At 38.9% G+C, this 18,691-nt stretch overlaps 1 protein-coding gene across 2 annotated transcripts; it reads right to left on the minus strand.

Moving 5' to 3' along the window:
- Positions 1–273: 273 nt before the first annotated feature.
- On the minus strand, positions 274–17,890 carry LOC114309495 (lysM domain receptor-like kinase 3). 2 transcript variants are annotated; one of them, XM_082873372.1, is made up of 2 exons: positions 16,327–17,836; positions 274–684 (listed from the first exon to the last, which is right to left on the minus strand). In XM_082873372.1, the coding sequence occupies exons 1-2, from the start codon at positions 17,661–17,663 to the stop codon at positions 681–683; spliced, it is 1,341 nt and encodes a 446-aa protein (XP_082729498.1). In that variant the 5' UTR covers positions 17,664–17,836; the 3' UTR covers positions 274–680. The 2 variants fall into 2 exon arrangements, with proteins under 2 accessions (XP_082729498.1, XP_028111030.2); XM_028255229.2 differs by lacking the exon at positions 274–684 and adding an exon at positions 7,588–7,971 and having other exon boundaries at positions 16,327–17,890.
- Between the last annotated feature and the right edge of the window lie 801 nt (positions 17,891–18,691).

Here is an 18,691-nt window from a genome sequence, read left to right on the forward strand (position 1 = left end):
GCCGAGGTTTTTTATGTCCGACCTGGTTTACGTGTTGCAGGTGTTTTACCTTCTAGGTCTCCCCTCGTATATCGTTCTCATTCACCTTTGAGTGAATTACGTTAACCACCCGTGGTCGTCCTGCCTGTGGTTGTTGTGTTGGGGAAGGCAGATGTCACGACCCCAAACCGCCCCTAGTAGTTTGATGCCGTGATGGCCAGTAATCCGAGATTACTAAAGGCCAACTTACAAAATTCACACACAATCAGAGTATAAATATACGAGGCACAAAAGTGCGGAAGCAAAATATACAAATACAAGTGGTCCATAAGAGCAGTGCATAAGTTAAATGGAATGGCATACAACTTTACATAGCTTTACAACTTAAATACAAATAAAATGAAGTACCAAAAATACATTTTACAAAAGGGCTTCACAAGCCGACATAAACAAAATACATGAAATACAACTAAAAGCAAAATCTTCAAGATTGTCGACATCCTCCCTGCCGACATAACATGCGTACAAAGCACACATCTTGATCAAAAGGCTTCTCAAGCCGACGTATGTAACATACAAGTATTACAAATCGAGAAGCATAATTTTCAAGACTGCCGACGTAAATACAAGTCAAGCTGACATAATCAAAAATCCAAAACAAGCTCCAGAATCACATCTAGGCGTCATCGCCTTCTTGCTCATCACCTACATATATATAGAGAGGGCGAGCTGGGATACTTAGTGAATGGTACCAATAATAAAGGGGTTTGCATGAATAATAGCCGAAGTCCTTCCAAAACAATACAAGTCAAAACTTTAGATAACAAGGGATGGACCTCGTCCATCTAACAAATCTTCAAAGTTTCAAGGGAGGCTTACTAGCATCAACATATTACAAATGATAACATTCCGGTAAACGTATCCACGCGGTAAACCGTCAGCGACGAAACAAGACAAAACAAGAGAGACATCTCAAACAAGGGTGCTACAGAAGTTTAGAGTCCTCTAGCACAATGGACCTATGTTACAAAGGCCCGTAGCCTTTTAACATGAGAGTGCTGCGAAAGTTTAGAGTCCTCCAGCACAAGGACTTTTCAAGACAAGACGTGCTGCGAAAGTTTAGTGTCCTCCAGCACAAGGGACTTCCAAAACGAGATGTGCTGCGAAAGTTTAGAGTCCTCCAGCACAAGGGACTTTCAAACGAGATGTGCTGCGAAAGTTTAGAGTCCTCCAGCACAAGGGACTTTCCGAGAAGGTCATTCAAAGCAAGTATGATACAAGATACAAAACTAAGGACAATCATTCATGCTTAACAAATACCTTTTAAAACGAAGCAAAGCAAAGCTCATCAAAACATTGATAACATAGCTTTATTAAAAATACCAATCACATAGTTCGTCAAACATCGGGGCCAAGGCAAGTCCCAGTCCTACAAACACATGGCAAAGTCTATTGAATGAACTACTCAAAGCAAGTCTAGCATGCATGCAAATGACTTCGGTATACTTCAAAACCTAAGTCAAATCAAATCAAAACACCATTTCTTATTTCTGGAAAACAGGCTGGGCGACTACCAGGTCTAGGCCGAGGTCCGACACCTCCTTGCCGAGGTGTGGCCCTAACGGCCACATTCAAAAGCGAGATCGGGAAAATCTGGGTTTCCCTCTTGATAAGCACAAAGAACGTAAGCATGAAGAACATGAAGAACATGAACATGAGGAAGATGAATGCACAGATCAAAACTTGCTATTACGAAAGCTGAGATTTCATGATATGAATTCAAAAACGTGGACCTGGGCATCCATACTCAAAGATCTTATCAAAACAAACACAAAAACATGAGCTTTAATGCAAACTTTCGGATCAAACGAGGCTTTTTTTCAAGAACACATGAAAATCATTTTCTCTTTCAAAAACTAACTTTAACTCAACGTATGACGTGCAGAATAGGTTTGATCGTGCAATGCAGCTAGATGATCGATAAGAACAACAAGAGTAGGCTAGGATTTTAACCTCAAAACGCGAATCTAACGGTTCAAGCTCCAACGATCAAGCTTGGAAGCTCACTCTCTTACTCAAACTTCTCCTCCTTCTTCCTAGAGTTTCTCTCACTCTAAAACACAAGATTTGGTACAAAATGATATGTTTCTCCCGACAGTCACTGGCTTAATCTCTCTGCTGGGACACTGGCACCGGTTGGTTAGCTCTACTTGAAAAGGTGACTGATTAATTAGACAAGACCATCACAAAGTGTATTCAACAAGCTAAACAGCAAAAGTACTCCAGCAAATAACGACATTGGCTAACAACAAGACTCCAACAAGCAAGTGGCAAGGACATCGGCTTGGAAAGACAACACTTGACTAAGCTGTGCCATACCTTGGCCTAGATGTGCCACACCTCGGTCTAGGTCATACCATTCCAGGAACAAAATCGCTAGTGCAAGGATCAAGGATCTAGAACGCCTAGATATTTACATCTTGGACTAGATGATGCACATCTTGGCCTGGGGCGGCGCACACCTCGGCCTAGATGGTGATGTCCCGGCCAATATGCCAGGGTGAAGATGGAGGTCAACCGAAGGGGTTCCAAGATAGTTCTAAGTGTGGAAGGGTTCTAAGGTGTCTAGGCTCAGATAACCTCGGCAACACACTAGGCAAGAACAAAGCATGCAAGCAACATTCGAGCAAAACAAGACAAGATTTGCAAGTGCACATATCAAAACAAAATCATACATAAATATATGCAAGTATGACTAAGTTGAAATGAGGGTTGTTACATCCTACCCCCTTTAAAGAAGTTTGGTCCCCAAACTTGAGTTACATTGTTCCAAAAACAATTCTGGATGCCGGACTTTCGTTTCATCTTCTATTTCCCATGTAGCATCCTCACCGTAATGCTCCTTCCATTCAACTTTCACCATTGGTGTCGACTTACTTCTCAATTGTTTCACCTGCCTATCGACAATCCGTGTCGACTTCTCTTCGTAGCCTAAATCTTCATTAATTACAATTCCGAAATAGTCGATCACATGTAGCGGATCTCGAATATACTTCCTTAACATCGAAACATGAAATACATTATGGACTTGGCTCAATCCTGGCGGCAAAGCAAGTCTGTAGGCAGCGAGGTTAACTTTCTCAAGAATTTCAAAAGGCCCGATGTAACGGGGTGCTAACTTACCCTTCTTTCCAAATCTTGTAACTCCTTTTATCGGCGAAATCTTTAAGAACACATGGTCCCCGACTTCAAATTCCAACTCTCTTCTTCTCTGGTCGGCATAACTCTTCTGTCGACTCTGTGCGATTTTGATTCTTTGCTAAACGAGCTTAATCTTCTCGGTTGTTACTTGAATTAACTCGGGACCAAGCAGAGTTTTGTTTCCTACCTCGGTCCAACATATCAGCGACCTACACTTTCTTCCATATAGTGCTTCATACGGCGCCATGCCAATGCTAGCTTGATAACTGTTGTTGTAGGTAAATTCCACCAAAGGCAAATGTACTCCCCAACTTCCTTGGAGGTCCAATACACATAGTCTAAGCATATCTTCAAGTGTCTGGATCGTCCTCTCTGTTTGCCTATCAGTCTGGGGATGAAAAGCTGTGCTAAACCTCAACTCGGCTCCGAAAGCTCTTTGTAGGCTCTGCCAAAATCTGGAAACCAACTTCAGATCTCGGTCTGACACAATAGACATCGGCACTCCATGAAGTCTAACAATCTCATTCACATACAACAAAGCAAGTTTATCGGCGTTGAAGGTGGTCTTAACAGGCAAGAAGTGTGCTGACTTAGTTAGTCTATCCACAATAACCCAAATCGAATCCATACCCTTTTGTGTCTTCGGCAAACCAACCACAAAGTCCATGGAGATGTGTTCCCATTTCCACTCAGGAATCGGTAAAGGTTGAAGAAGTCCTGCTGGCCTTTGATGTTCTGCTTTCGCTTGTTGACAGTACAGACACTGCGACACGAACTCGGCTATCTCTCATTTCAAATTCGGCCACCAAAACGTCTGCTTCACATCCTGATACATCTTGGTGTTCCCGGGGTGGACAGCAAACTTGGAACCATGAGCTTCCTGCAAAATTTTTCTTTTTAACTCTGGAATGTTGGCCACACACAATCTTCCTTCAAACTTGAGCACTTGATTTTCTATGGTGTATCCTGATCTCGGCTTTGTGATAATCTCATCGGCTACCTTCTTGAAGAATTCGTCCTCCATTTGCCTTGTCTTTACTTCCTCAACAATAGTCGGCTCCACTGAGATAGTGGTTAGACATGCCAAATTTCCAACCATCTTTCTGCTCAAAGCGTCGACCACGGTGTTAGCTTTACCTGGGTGATATTGAATTTGCATGTCGTAATCTTTCAACAACTCAAGCCATCTTCTCTGCCTCATATTTAATTCCTTCTGAGTGAACAAGTACTTTAGACTCTTATGATCTGTAAAAACCTGACAAGAAGTTCCATACAAATAATGGCGCCAAATCTTCAAAGCAAATACCACGGCTGCTAATTCTAAATCATGGGTGGGATAATTCTTTTCATGTGGCTTCAATTGATGAGAGGCATATGCTATGACCTTACCCCCTTGCATTAATACACAACCCAGACCCTTATGCGAAGCATCACTATAAACATGAAACTCTTCATTACCTGATGGTAGTACAAGAACTGGTGCTACGACTAACCTCGTCTTCAACTCCTGGAAGGCTGCTTCCCTATCCTTAGTCCATTCGTAAGCCACTCCCTTCTTAGTCAGTTGTGTCAACGGAATTGCAATCCTTAAGAAATCCTTCACGAACTTCCTGTAATAACCTGCCAATCCCAGAAAACTACGAACCTCGGACACGTTAGTCGGCCTCGGCCAATTCACAACGGCTTCAATTTTACTAGGGTCGACCGAAATACCATCTCTATCAATCACATGACCCAAAAATGAAATAGTGGAAAGCCAAAACTCACATTTGTTAAACTTAGCATACAATCTCCGATCCCTCAAAGTCTGTAAGGTAAGTCTCAAATGACCCTCGTGTTCAGCTTTACTCTTAGAGTAGATCAATATATCATCGATGAAGACAACCACAAACTCATCTAGATATGGCTTAAAGACTCTGTTTATCAAATCCATAAATGTCGCAGGGGCATTGGTCACTCCAAAGGGCATTACTAAAAACTCGTAGTGGCCATACCTCGTCCAAAAAGCGGCCTTCTCAACATCCTTGGCCTTGACTTTAAGCTGATGGTAGCCTGACCTAAGGTCAATTTTGGAAAAGACTCGTTCTCCTTGCAACTAATCAAACAAATCATCTATCCTTGGTAACGGGTACTTATTCTTAATGGTTACCTTATTCAGTTCCCGGTAATCAATACAAAGACGAAGTGTGCCATCCTTCTTCTTAACAAACAAGACGGGTGCTCCCCAAGGTGAAGTGCTTGGCCTAATAAAACCCTTATCTAGCAACTCTTGTAGTTGAAGTTTCAATTCCTTAAGCTCGGCGGGGGCCATTCTATAGGGTGCTTTGGAGATGGGCTAGGTTCCCGATATGATGTCAACAGTAAACTCTACCTCTCTATCAACTAAGTGACCAGGCAAATCATTTGGAAAGACGTCAGGGAATTCATTAACAACTGGGACGTCGGCTAACCCAACACTTCCATTCAAATTACTTAAGATGCTACACAGATAACCTTGATACCCTTTTTAGATCAACCTATAGGCTTTCATGGATGAAATTAAGTAAGGTGGGAATACTACTCCCTTTCCCTGAAACGTGACCTCGGCTAGGTTTGGGGGTTTTAACGTAACACGTTTAGAAACACAATTTATAGATGCGTGATTTGCCACCAACCAATCCATCCCCAATATAACATCAAAATGAGTTATGTCCAATGGCATTAAATCAGCTAATAGTTCAACATTCCCAATCACAACAACACATGCTCGATAGATGGATGCAACATTCATAGATCTCCCAGATGGAGTAGACACAGATAACACATAATCAAGGGGTTCTAGTTTCCCATTAATCTTCTCGGCAAACTTAGCAGAAATAAATGAATGCGTAGAACCCGAATCAATCAATACATATGCATTTTGAGAGCAAATTGGGAGCATACCTGACACCACTGTCTCGGCATTCTGAGTGTCTCCTGGTACCAGTGCAAAAACTCTGCCTTGCCTCATCTGTCCTTTCCCAGCATTACCTTTCTGCACGGAGCCCGAAGTATTCTCATCTTTCTTACCTTCATCAGCCCTCGTTTTTGGACAGTCCCTCACAAAATGACCTATTTCACCACATTCGTAACAAGCTCCAGACGCCTGACGACAAACCCCAAAATGTGGCTTCCCATAACTGGAACATGTCGGCTTAGTTCCACTTTCCTGCCTTGGGTTGCTTGAACTGCCGACATTCACTTTCTTCTTGGTACCGAACTGTGCTCGGCGATTGTCATAACTTTGCCTCTTCCTTTGGTCTCTCCTGAACTCTGATATCTGTTCAAGTTAGCTTCGGCCAGAATGGCTTTGTCCAGTACTCCAGCGTAAGTCGGCTTATTGAGCATATTAACTCGGTCTTGTATCGGTCCACGAAGCCCACTTTCGAATTTCCTAGCCTTCATATATTTATCATTGACCATATGGGGCGCATACCTCGCCAACTCGGTAAAGGCACGGTCATATTCAGCTACTGTTCTACTGCCTTGCGTCAAAGTCTGAAACTTGGTAGCCTTGCGATTTCGAACACTTAAGGGAAAATGCTTGGTGTAAAACAACTCTAAAAATCGGGTCCAGGTCAAATCTGGATTGCTTTCTCGAACCATCATCCACCATCTGCGAGCGTCATCGTCTAGTGTAAAAGCCGCTAATGTCACCTTCTGGGTGTCGGTGCTGGGAAAGATCTCGAACAACTTTTCCATTTCTAACACCTACGCTTCGGCCTTCATCGGCTCTATACCCTCTTGGAATCTCAGTGGCTTCATTTTGTTGAACTCTCTGATCAAGACTATCGTGCCGTCCCCATATAAGGCTGGCTGTGGGGGCACTTGTAGAACGAGAGAAGTAGGAGGTGGAGGTGGAACTGCATTTCGACCGTTTGTCTGCTCGGCCTGAGTTGATGTAGCACTAGCATACTGCTGTCTTGCCTGCCTTAACTCGCGGGCCAAACCTTCAACTAACCTTTCCAGTCTGTCCAATCTGTCCTCGGACTGATCTCGGCCAACTGGAGGTCTACCTCTCCTCATGATACTATGAGTATGCAAAGTATGACTTAAAAACAAAATAAATAAATAAACACGCAGGCAGTAACAATTTAGCATGCCGAGACGATGCACACCTTGTCCACATAGCAAGCAATATGATGCAATCCTAACATCCTTCTAAGGGGAAATCCTATGCTCTTTAGGACTCAAAGTGTGTGAATAACGTATACTAAGGAACATGTGCTCTGATACCATTCTGTTACGACCCCAAACCGCCCCTAGTAGTTTGATGCCGTGATGGCCAGTAATCCAAGATTACCGAAGGCCAGCTTACAAAATTCACACACAATCAAAGTATAAATATACGAGGCACAAAAGTGCAGAAGCAAAATATACAAATACAAGTGGTCTATAAGAGCAGTGCATAAGTTAGATGGAATGGCATACAACTTTACATAGCTTTACAACTTAAATACAAATAAAATGAAGTACCAAAAATACATTTTACAAAAGGGCTTCACAAGCCGACATAAACAAAATACATGAAATACAACTAAAAGCATAATCTTCAGGATTGCCGATATCCTCCCTGCCGACATAACATGCGTACAAAGCACACATCTTGATCGAAAGGCTTCTCAAGCCGACGTATGTAACATACAAGTATTACAAATCGAGAAGCATAATTTTCAAGACTGCCAACATAAATACAAGTCAAGCCGACATAATCAAAAATCCAAAACAAGCTCCAGAATCACATCTAGGCGTCATCACCTTCTTGCTCATCACCTACATATATATAGAGAGGGTGAGCTTGGATACTTAGTGAATGACACCAATAATAAAGGGGTTTGCATGAATAATAGCTGAAGTCCTTCCAAAACAATACAAGTCAAAACTTTAGATAACAAGGGATGGACCTTGTCCATCTAACAAATCTTCAAAGTTTCAAGGGAGGCTTACTAGCATCAACATATTACAAATGATAACATTCCGGCAAACGTATCCACGTGGTAAACCGTCAGTGACGAAACAAGACAAAACAAGGGAGACATCTCAAACAAGGGTGCTACAGAAGTTTAGAGTCCTCTAGCACAATGGACCTATGTTACAAAGGCCCGTAGCCTTTTAACACGAGAGTGCTGCGAAAGTTTAGAGTCCTCCAGCACAAGGGACTTTTCAAGACAAGACGTGCTATGAAAGTTTAGTGTCCTCCAGCACAAGGGACTTCCAAAACGAGATGTGCTGCGAAAGTTTAGAGTCCTCCAGCACAAGGGACTTTCAAACGAGATGTGCTGCGAAAGTTTAGAGTCCTCCAGCACAAAGGACTTTTTGAGAAGGTCATTCAAAGCAAGTATGATACAAGATACAAAACTAAGGACAATCATTCATGCTTAACAAATACCTTTCAAAACGAAGCAAAGCAAAGCTCATCAAAACATTGATAACATAGCTTTATTAAAAATACCAATCACATAGTTCGTCAAACGTCGGGGCCAAGGAAAGTCCCAGTCCTACAAACACATGGCAAAGTCTATTGAATGCACTACTCAAAGTAAGTCTAGCATGCATGCAAATGACTTCGGTATACTTCAAAAACTAAGTCAAATCAAATCAAAACACCATTTCTTATTTCTGGAAAACAGGCTGAGCGACTACCAGGTCTAGGCCGAGGTCCCACACCTCCTTGCCGAGGTGCGGCCCCGACGGCCACATTCAAAAGCGAGATCGGGAAAATCTGGGTTTCCCTCTTGATAAGCACGAAGAACGTAAGCATGAAGAACATGAAGAACATGAACATAAGGAAGATGAATGCACAGATCAAAACTTGCTATTACGAAAGCTGAGATTTCATGCTATGAATTAAAAAACGTGGGCCTGGGCACCCATACTCAAAGATCTTATCAAAACAAACACAAAAACATGAGCTTTAATGCAAACTTTCGGATCAAACGAGGCTTTTTTTCAAGAACACATGAAAATCATTTTCTCTTTCAAAAACCAACTTTAACTCAACGTATGACGTGCAGAACAGGTTTGATTGTGCAATGCAGCTAGATGATCAATAAGAACAACAAAAGTAGGCTAGGATTCTAACCTCAAAACTTGAATCTAACGGTTCAAGCTCCAACGATCAAGCTTGGAAGCTCACTCTCTTACTCAAACTTCTCCTCCTTCTTCCTAGAGTTTCTCTCACTCTAAAACACAAGATTTGGTACAAAATGATATGTTTCTCCCGACAGTCACTGGCTTAATCCTCTGCTGGGACACGTGGCACCGGCTGGTTGGCTCTACTCGAAAAGGTGACTGATTGATTAGACAAGGCCATCACAAAGTGTATTCAACAAGCTAAACAGCAAAAGTACTCCAGCAAATAACGACATCGGCTAACAACAAGACTCCGGCAAGCAAGTGGCAAGGACATCGGCTTGGAAGGACATCGGCTTGGAAGGACAACACTTGACTAAGCTGTGCCACACCTTGGCCTAGATGTGCCACACCTCGGTCTAGGTCATACCATTCCAGGAACAAAATCGCTAGTGCAAGGATCAAGGATCTAGAACGTCTAGATATTAACATCTCGGCCTAGATGATGCACATCTCGGCCTGGGGCGGCGCGCACCTCGGCCTAGATGGTGACATCCCGGCCAATATGCCAGGGTGAAGATGGAGGTCAACCGAAGGGGTTCCAAGATAGTTCTAAGTGTGGAAGGGTTCTAAGGTGTCTAGGCTCAGATAACCTCGGCAACACACCAGGCAAGAACAAAGCATGCAAGCAACATTCGAGCAAAACAAGACAAGATTTGCAAGTGCACATATCAAAACAAAATCATACATAAATATATGCAAGTATGACTAAGTTGAAATGAGGGTTGTTACAGCGGAGTTGCTGGTGCTTGAGGCAATCTTGCCTGTTCTTCCCTTATCCTGGCCTCATCGACAAGGTCCCTCAGAAGGCCTTGCCTCACCAAGTCTTCTAAGTGTGCTTTCAGGGTTCTGCAACCCTGAGTTGGGTGCCCTTCTTCGTTGTGGTAAGCACAACGTCTACCGACGTTTCTTCTCATAAATTTCCCTGGTGCTCTTGCCGGCGCCCTGAAATAGGGTTGGTTTCGTATTTGATCCAAAACTTTGTAGATAGGGATTCGGAACACAGTCGTTACTGCCTGTTTAGCCCTTAGTTCCGTTTCTTGTTTGTTCGATCCATTGTTACCTCGGCCTCGCTTCGGCGAGCCGTTTCCTTTTTCCTGCTTCGTTTCTTTGTTTCCCAACGTATCCTCCTCGGCTCTGGCGTACTTCTCGATTCGTGCCATGAGTTCTTCCATGCTTTTTGGCAATATTTTTGCCAAAGACTTCCGTAGTGGGGAGTCGTCTTTCAGGCCATTCTTGAAAGATACAACCGCCACTTCTTGGTTGCATTCGGGTATTTGATTGAACACCTTGTAGTACCTCTTTGCGAAGGTCCTAAGGCCTTCATCCTTGGTGATCCTTAAAGCCATCAAAGCGTCGACCCTCAGGGGCTGCAGTTTGTTCGTCACAAGCCTGGCCACAAACATCTCGGCCAGGCCTTCCCAAGTCTTTACGCTTCCCTTCGGTAGTTTATGGAACCAGTCTGATGCAATCTCCCCAAAGGATGAGGGGAATACTTTGCAGAGCAACGGCTTGTTCCCACTATATAATGCCATTGAATTCAGGTAAAGTCCAACGTGAAAGTTGGGATCTGACTTACCATTATATATCTGGAACCTCGGCATACTAAATCTTTTTGGTGCTTCAAATTTGTCCAACTCCACCGAGAATGGTGTCCTCTTCTTAACTGGGGAAGTTACTTCAGCTTCAGCATTCTGTTGCTTCCTTTTGAGGTAATCTCTTAAGTCTTCTTTACTCCTCCCTGGAGCTCAGCTATCTCTGGACTTCAATCTTTTCGGCACACTACTTTCGGCCTCGTGGTGGGCCCGTTTCGATCTTTCCCCATGGGTTGTGTCAAAGCAGAGCGCCTGCCCTCGAACATGCCGATGTTCTTTGGGTTCTTGGTCCTTCGTGTGATACGTCCTTCGGGACTCCTCTCTTCTCGGCTCCTCTCGTCCGACTTCCCTGGAAGGCCGGTAAGAGTGCCCTCCGCTCCTGGTGTGCTGAGGGGCTTCGGGGATTGTTTTCTTTCCTCCCTTCTGGGTATTAGCTGCTGGAATCGGTGTGTCCTGCAGTGGGTACGGTGGCTGCATGACATTGTTCTGCATCATGAAGTTGACGACCGACTGCAGGTCTGCCAACTTGTTTGCCAATTCTTTTACTTCTTCATCCCTACGTAGGTATCTGTCCCTCCATACCTGGAGGTTATCTTCGTCATAGTACTTGTTTTGGTCTGTCTTTTTCGAGGTGTCGCCTTCCTGGCCGACGTCTTTCTCCCCGTGGCCCTGGTCACGAGTTTCTGTATTGTGGTTGTCTCCTTCGATATCAAGATCGATAGGTCTGCCACTCCCAGCAGGAGTATCGTCCCCAATCTTTTCCTTCTGTCCGTTACTGGCCATCTATTCTTCTTCTTTCCCACAGATGGCGCCAAATTGTGTGAGTGATTTTCTGACCACACTGCCCGCCTAATAATCAGCTGGAGAGCACCAGCAGAATAGATGGCTTCAACTAACCTGTAACAGAAAGAAAAGGCTCCGGCGGTGGCTCTTTCACCTGGGGGCACTCCGACGATCAAGTCAGTATATCTCTCAAAGATATTCAAGTGCTAAACTCACTACTCAAAGTATAAAACTGCATACCTTAGACCCATGGAGGTTCCTCTTTTTTATAGTTAACTCAATCCCAGTCCTTCTAGAAGCCTGACTTCTATGGACTCCTATTCAGTGCTTACTTTGGATTTCACAAGAAATAAAGATAAATTCCCAAAGAGTTTTATTCTCATCTTAACTAAAGTCTCCTCTTTATCCCAGGACTCTTATCCATTATCTTTTATCCTCTTATCTCGGATTCCGATATCTTCGGAGATAACCTCGGCTTCGCCGAGATAACATCGGCGTCATAACCAGGACACGTAGAACCTCGGCTGACACGTCGGCGTCACCTTGACAACGTGTTGGTACTCAAAAAATATATCCCCACAGTATTCATTAACAAAATTCTAAACTTTAAAAATAAATAAATGTCAAAGGCAAAGTATTGAGATGGTCAAATGGCAATTGAGTTAAAATCAAGTTTAAAACAATTGTTTATTGGGACGGTATATTTTGTTATCAAGAATTTTTTCATCATCATATCTTATATATTTTTCAATTATATGATGTGGTTTTCTCAAACTTTAAAATTATGCCGTGTAATTAAAAGTTACATGCAGTAGGCAAATATGAGTTTTTTGAGATAAAAGTTTCTTGCACTTGTACATTAATAGATATTTATTTATTATAATGAGAGCCTCCTTAGGAGACTTGACCATTTTATGTATTTGCCTTAAATTAATAAATTATACATATGTGGAAATCACTATTGCATGATTAACAATTTTTAATAGACGTGATACCAAAACTCCAATTAATTAATCCTAAATAAAACCATCCAAATCCTTCCATTGACTTTGACAAAGCTCAAACATCATCCAACAAAAAGAATCTCTTGCATAGTTGGAATTGGCCAAGAACTTCCCTATTTTTTTTAAAACAAAAGTTTCATAAAATAAATAAATAAAGAAATAAAGCTTTTTCAGATTGAGTTGGGAGTCAATCTTTTGTGAATAAGATTGATAGTTGCTGCTATTTTTAAAACATAAATGTGATGTTTCCTCAAATCTTGTTTTATGTTATATATATAAAAAAAAATTGGACTTATTCCCCATATTGACTCTTTATCATCACACACTGGAAGGTGTATGATGAATAATTGGAATTACTCACTAAATCTTTATATATATATATATATATATATATATATTAGTGATGTGTGAGGGTGTGTTATTGTAAGTTACAAATTTACATCTGAATTTCATTAGTTATATGAAACTTTGATTTGAATATTTATAAAAGATAAGTTAGTTACATGAGAATATTTTGAAGAAATTAAAAAAATCACAACATCTTCATCAAGTCTAACCATAAAAGATAAATAGATATACAAAGATAGAACCAAATTTATTTTACTTTTATTTTTAATGGTCATGTAAACAAATGTTTGCAGATAAATTAATTTTTTAAAAAAACTCACAACCCTATCTTAAATAAATTGAAAAAAAATAAAATCAAATAGAAACCACACAAAAAATAAACAAGATAATAATTTAGATATGGATCTCAAAAAGATATGACAATATCTAAATTTGAATTAATTTAGTAATATAATTATCTATTTTTCTGATATATAACTATCAAAATTTACATCACTTAGCCTCCGTTTGGGAAGTGGGTTGGCTTTTTGGCTTTTTGGCTTTTTTGGCTATTTTAGCCTGGGCTAAAAAGTTTGGTTTGGGAAGGGCTTTTTGGCTTTTTGGCATTTTTGACTTTTTTTGTGAGAGAAGAATGTAATGATTATAGGTTGGATGTGATGTTTTGTTTGTTATGGCTAAAATAGCCTATTTTGTTTTTTGTGGCTAAAATAGCCAAAAAAGCCTGAAAAAGCCCTTGCCAAACACAGGCTTAATGAGATAAATTAATCAATTTTCAAGTCGTATTTAGAGAATAATCTGATTAGTTATTCTAACTCCTATGCTTGGTGGGCACTGACGGATGAGCCAACGGATTGGGTTAAGTGAGGTCGAAGTTGTTAGAGGTAACATCCTCCCACTTCATAAATTTATTTGTTTTTCAATTTTATTTTTTTCCCTATGTGATATTCTTTCTCTATTGTTGGTTTGGTTTTGGTTTTGGTTTCAGTTTTAGTGAGATTTATGTGTTTGTTTATAAGTTTGTATGGTAGAGAAAAATTATTGGTAATTATAGTTGCAATCGAAATATCTATACCCGTTTTGTATCAAAGATTTTGATCGGATTTTATTTTCTTCAATGAATACCATAAAATTGAAGTAAAAAAAAATGAGTATCAAATTTTTTATTTTTTATTTTATAGAAGATGTGAAAATTTATTGAGAATTCAAGATTTTACTATAGCATTAGATTTTTGTATAACTAGGTAAATTTAAAACTTTTAAATATCATTGTGTTCTTTATTTTTATTTTATTTCTATCCCATTATACCATTATTGCTATTTGTTAATTTGTTAATTATAATTCAATTAATTAAAAATGAAAGCTTAATATAACTTTTCATATATATTATAGTTAATTTGTTACCGCTATAGTTGTATATAATAGTATAATATATTGAGATAATCTTTAAATATAATTTTTAATTTTTTATGTGATTAAAATAGTTCATCTTAAATAGTATATATAATTGCTTCTTTTATCTCTAAAAAACCCTTCTTTTTTTTTAACTTTTTAAGTTTTTAAATTGAAACATCAACTGTTCATGTCCACAAAACAAAATTGATAAACACATATCCAAAAGTTACGCATTTTTTCTTTTTTTTTTTTGTTATTTTTTTAATATGTAAAATATTTACAAATGGAAAATGTTTGATATCTCAAAAATTTTTCCATAATATAACTTATAAGGTCAATTTTTATATAAATATAATAAGAGAATTAATTAAATTATACATTTCAACCAACCATATATTCAAATTTTGACTATTTCAAGACGTTATTTCACTATAATTCTAATTAAGAGAATCTTCAACCTTTAATTTTTTTTATCAAATTATAATTTGATAAAAAATTAAAAAGATAAAGCGTTGTAAATTATTATTTTTTCCATCAAAATTGATAAAAAGAAAAAAAAAATTAGGATAAGGACAAAAGTTCTTTTAAAAATTGATAAAAATTTAATGAAAAAATTAAAATAATTTATATCAAATCAAAAAATTTATTCAAATTTAAAATTAAATTAAATAAAAAAAATTTAAAAAAAAATGATGAAAGTTTGAAAATATTTTGAAACTTTTTTATTTTTAAATACTAGAAATCTGTGTGTGTATTATATTCATATTGTATTTTTGGTTAAGAAATTAAAATTAAAAGAAATATAACTTAAATTATTGGATTAATAATAAAAACATCATATCAAGTATTGTTAAATATCACTTCACTTCACATTTAATAATAAAATTGTATATTTGTCTTAATTATAACATTTAAATTTGTATATTTTCATAACAAGAAGAGGTATATCATAATTCATTATTAAAATTATAATCTCATTTAATTAGGTTTAACTTTTTTTTTAATACAAATTATTAAAATTGTATATTTTTTAATTTTTTTAAACTAATAATTTAAAAAATTATGAACATAAAAATAAACTTATAAATTTTATATATATTACAAGATAAAATATTAAATTATTTCAAAATAATTATAATAAATTTTTTAATTTATAAAATCCCGTGCATGTTTCCACTTATAAACAAAATCAACTTATAACTTGAAGGCTGAACAATATCATAATTCTGAACTCATCATCAAATCTAAAATCAAATATATATATAGAGTCCTGCTGGAGACCCCCAGCAGGAATGCACCCCAGGCACCCCCCACCTCCACGTGGGGGCTGGCAATGGATAAAAAAAAAAAAAAAAAAAAAGAAAAACTGTTTTTTTTTAACCAATCAGGCATGACCCCAGCACCCCACTGGGGTCTCATGCATTTCCGATATATATATATATATATATATATATATTAATTAAATAATATTTGCACTACAAAAATTGAAGAATTTTACCAGTGATGTTACATATTTAAACTATTTGTATAAAAAATGAAGGGCAAATTACATATACACCCCTCGAGGTTTGGTTAAATTACAGATACTCCTGAGGTTTCGGAAATTACATCCCGCCCCTGAGGTTTGTATTTTCATAACAATTTATCCCCTGAGGTTTATATTTCATAACAAATTACCCCCTAATTTCTTAATTTCATAACAAATTACCCCCTAATTTCTTATGCAAATATAGCATTCATGGGGAAATTCGTAATTTCTCAAACCTCAGGGGTATCTGTAATTTAGCCAAACTTCGTGGGTGTATATGTAATTTGCCCAAAAATGAAAGAAAATGTGAAAAAAAAATGAGAAAAGAAAAAAAAATCTGGTCACCTTGGGGCTAGAGAGATGGTGAAGTCAGTGGGGACGCCAATCTTCTCCGCCCAATGTTTCGACTCCAAATACAGCTTCGAAATCCGACTCGCAACCCGACCCATATCCGGCCTCCTATCCGGATCCGGATCCACACAGTCCAACCCGACACGTACAATCTTCTCCGCCACCTCCAACGGGTACGAGTCCTTCAACCTCCTGTCCATCCACCGCCTCAACCGCCCTCCTCCGCCACCTTCCACCGCCTCTCTCGCAGTCTCAACCACCGAAACCCTCCGATAACCACCGCTCTCACCGTCATGTATAAACCTAAAAGGCTCTTCTCCAGACAACAGCTCCAAAATCACCACTCCAAGCGCGAACACGTCCGATTTCTGCGTCGCAACTCCGGCGGACTGGAATTCCGGCGACATGTACCCTCTTGTGCCTTCGAATACCATCGCTCGACTATCTGATTTCTTGAATCGTGACAGTTTCGACTCTTCTGCTTCTTCGCTGTTCGCGATCTCGCCGCATAGATCCGCGGTGCCGAAATGGCAGAGTTTCGCGTTCAACGACGGTTCGATCACGATAATGCTTGAACTCTTGATGTGATTGTGAATGAATCCGGAACTCGAACTCAATCCTGTGGAATGGTGAATGTAATCGAGTCCGTGAGCGATATCAGTCGCGACCTGCATTCGAGACATCCAATTCGAAAGGACCGTGAAATTAGGGTTTTGAGAGTTTCGGAGACAATTCGCGAGATTAGCACCGTGAATGTAGTCGTACACTAGGTAGATATAGGTTCCAGAGACCGAAGCGCCGCGAAGCTTGATGAGGCTCGTATGGTGGCTCTTGTAGATCAATGACAGCCGGTGCCGGAGATCCTCAGAGTGAATCGGACGGCGAAACTTTCTCTGGAAAACGACGACGTCGTTGCCGCGAATCACACACCGCCATGAAACGGAGGAGGAAGAGGAAGAGAGCTTTTTGGCGAGAAAGTTGTTTGTGGCAGAGCAAATCTCTGAGAATTCGTAAATTTGAGCTTTTTCTGGCAATGATTCTCGAAGTCTTGGCAATGAAGTTCGATTGGAGATGGAAGACGACTCGTACGAGCCTTTGTTGTAGCTCGAGCCAGTCGTCGTGCAGTTTCCGCTCGTGAAATTGTTGCTTGTTGATGGATCGGAAAGCGTTTTCTGCGACGAGGTTCGATAGGATTCGGAACTTTGTCTCATTGATCGCTGTGATGATCTTGTGGTTGTTGTTCTTGAGATTCGAGAGCTCGACTTCTTCGACTCGATCACGTCCGTACTCGTCTTCGATTTACACATGACTGAGGAGTTAATAATTCTCATAAGCAATTAAGGTGTTGCTTTTGAAGCTTTTACGAGTTGAATTTTAGTTGTTTTTGATGGCTTGGATATGATATGACTTTGTTTGGGTTTGAAGACGCGGAGGCGTTGCGGCGGAGAGATGCGGCGCGTTTGGACTCGGTTCTGCTTTTTATGGTGGGTGGTCCGCTTTTGATTTTGTTGGGAGATGATCACGTAGTGAAGTCAGAAGTGCGGTCGCTTTCAAAGGCGAAGCTAGAAAGGATAGCAGTTGGCATTCTTCATAATTGTTGTGAATAACCGCACGCGCGACAGTTCAACTATGGCCTCTTTCGGCAGGGGTCATTTTAATTAAAAAATTAAAAAATCAATAATTTATATCCAAAAAAAAATAAAAATTTCATTTTCATTTTATTTTTTACACATTTTTTCAAAAAAAATAAAAAAATTATTTCAAATATACTAATTTTTTTACATTTTATTTTAATTTAAAAATCAAAAAATTATTAAAAAAATATGTTCCCAAACCAGACCATATTTAAGATAAATTATCAACAAGAAGATCTTATGAAAATTGAATATTTTCGCATAGAATATATAAAAATAAGTTAAATTTAATTTTTATCAAATTTTATTAAAATTATGTTATGGTCAAATCATTATTAAAATAAATTTTTTTTATATATATCGTTAAAAATTGATAATTATTAACTTTTTTTATTAAAATTTTTATAAATTGTTGCTAAAACTTATAATTAGCGACGTTTTTCTATGACAAATTTGTCAAATTGTCATTGAAAATTGAAAATTAATGACTTTTTATGACGATTTTTTTAAATTGTCGCTAAAATTTATAATTACTAACATTTTTTATGACAAAATTTTCAAACTATCGTTCAAAATTAACAATTAGTGACGTTTTTTAATAGCGTTTGATAAAAAAATATCATTAATTATCATAGGATATAATAAATCTACTTATTAAGACATACACATAAATCCTTCTATATTTATCATGTTCCAAAAAAAAACAAGGGCAATTACACTGAAGT

The sequence above is a fragment of the Camellia sinensis genome, chromosome 1, assembly GCF_055761805.1.
Source record: "Camellia sinensis isolate YWXY chromosome 1, ASM5576180v1, whole genome shotgun sequence".
In the NCBI taxonomy this organism is placed as follows: domain Eukaryota; kingdom Viridiplantae; phylum Streptophyta; class Magnoliopsida; order Ericales; family Theaceae; genus Camellia; species Camellia sinensis.

Excerpts from the sequence above, each read along its gene's own strand:
- LOC114309495 (XM_082873372.1), bottom strand. The coding sequence starts at position 17,663 with ATGAGAATTATTAACTCCTCAGTCATGTGTAAATCGAAGACGAGTACG.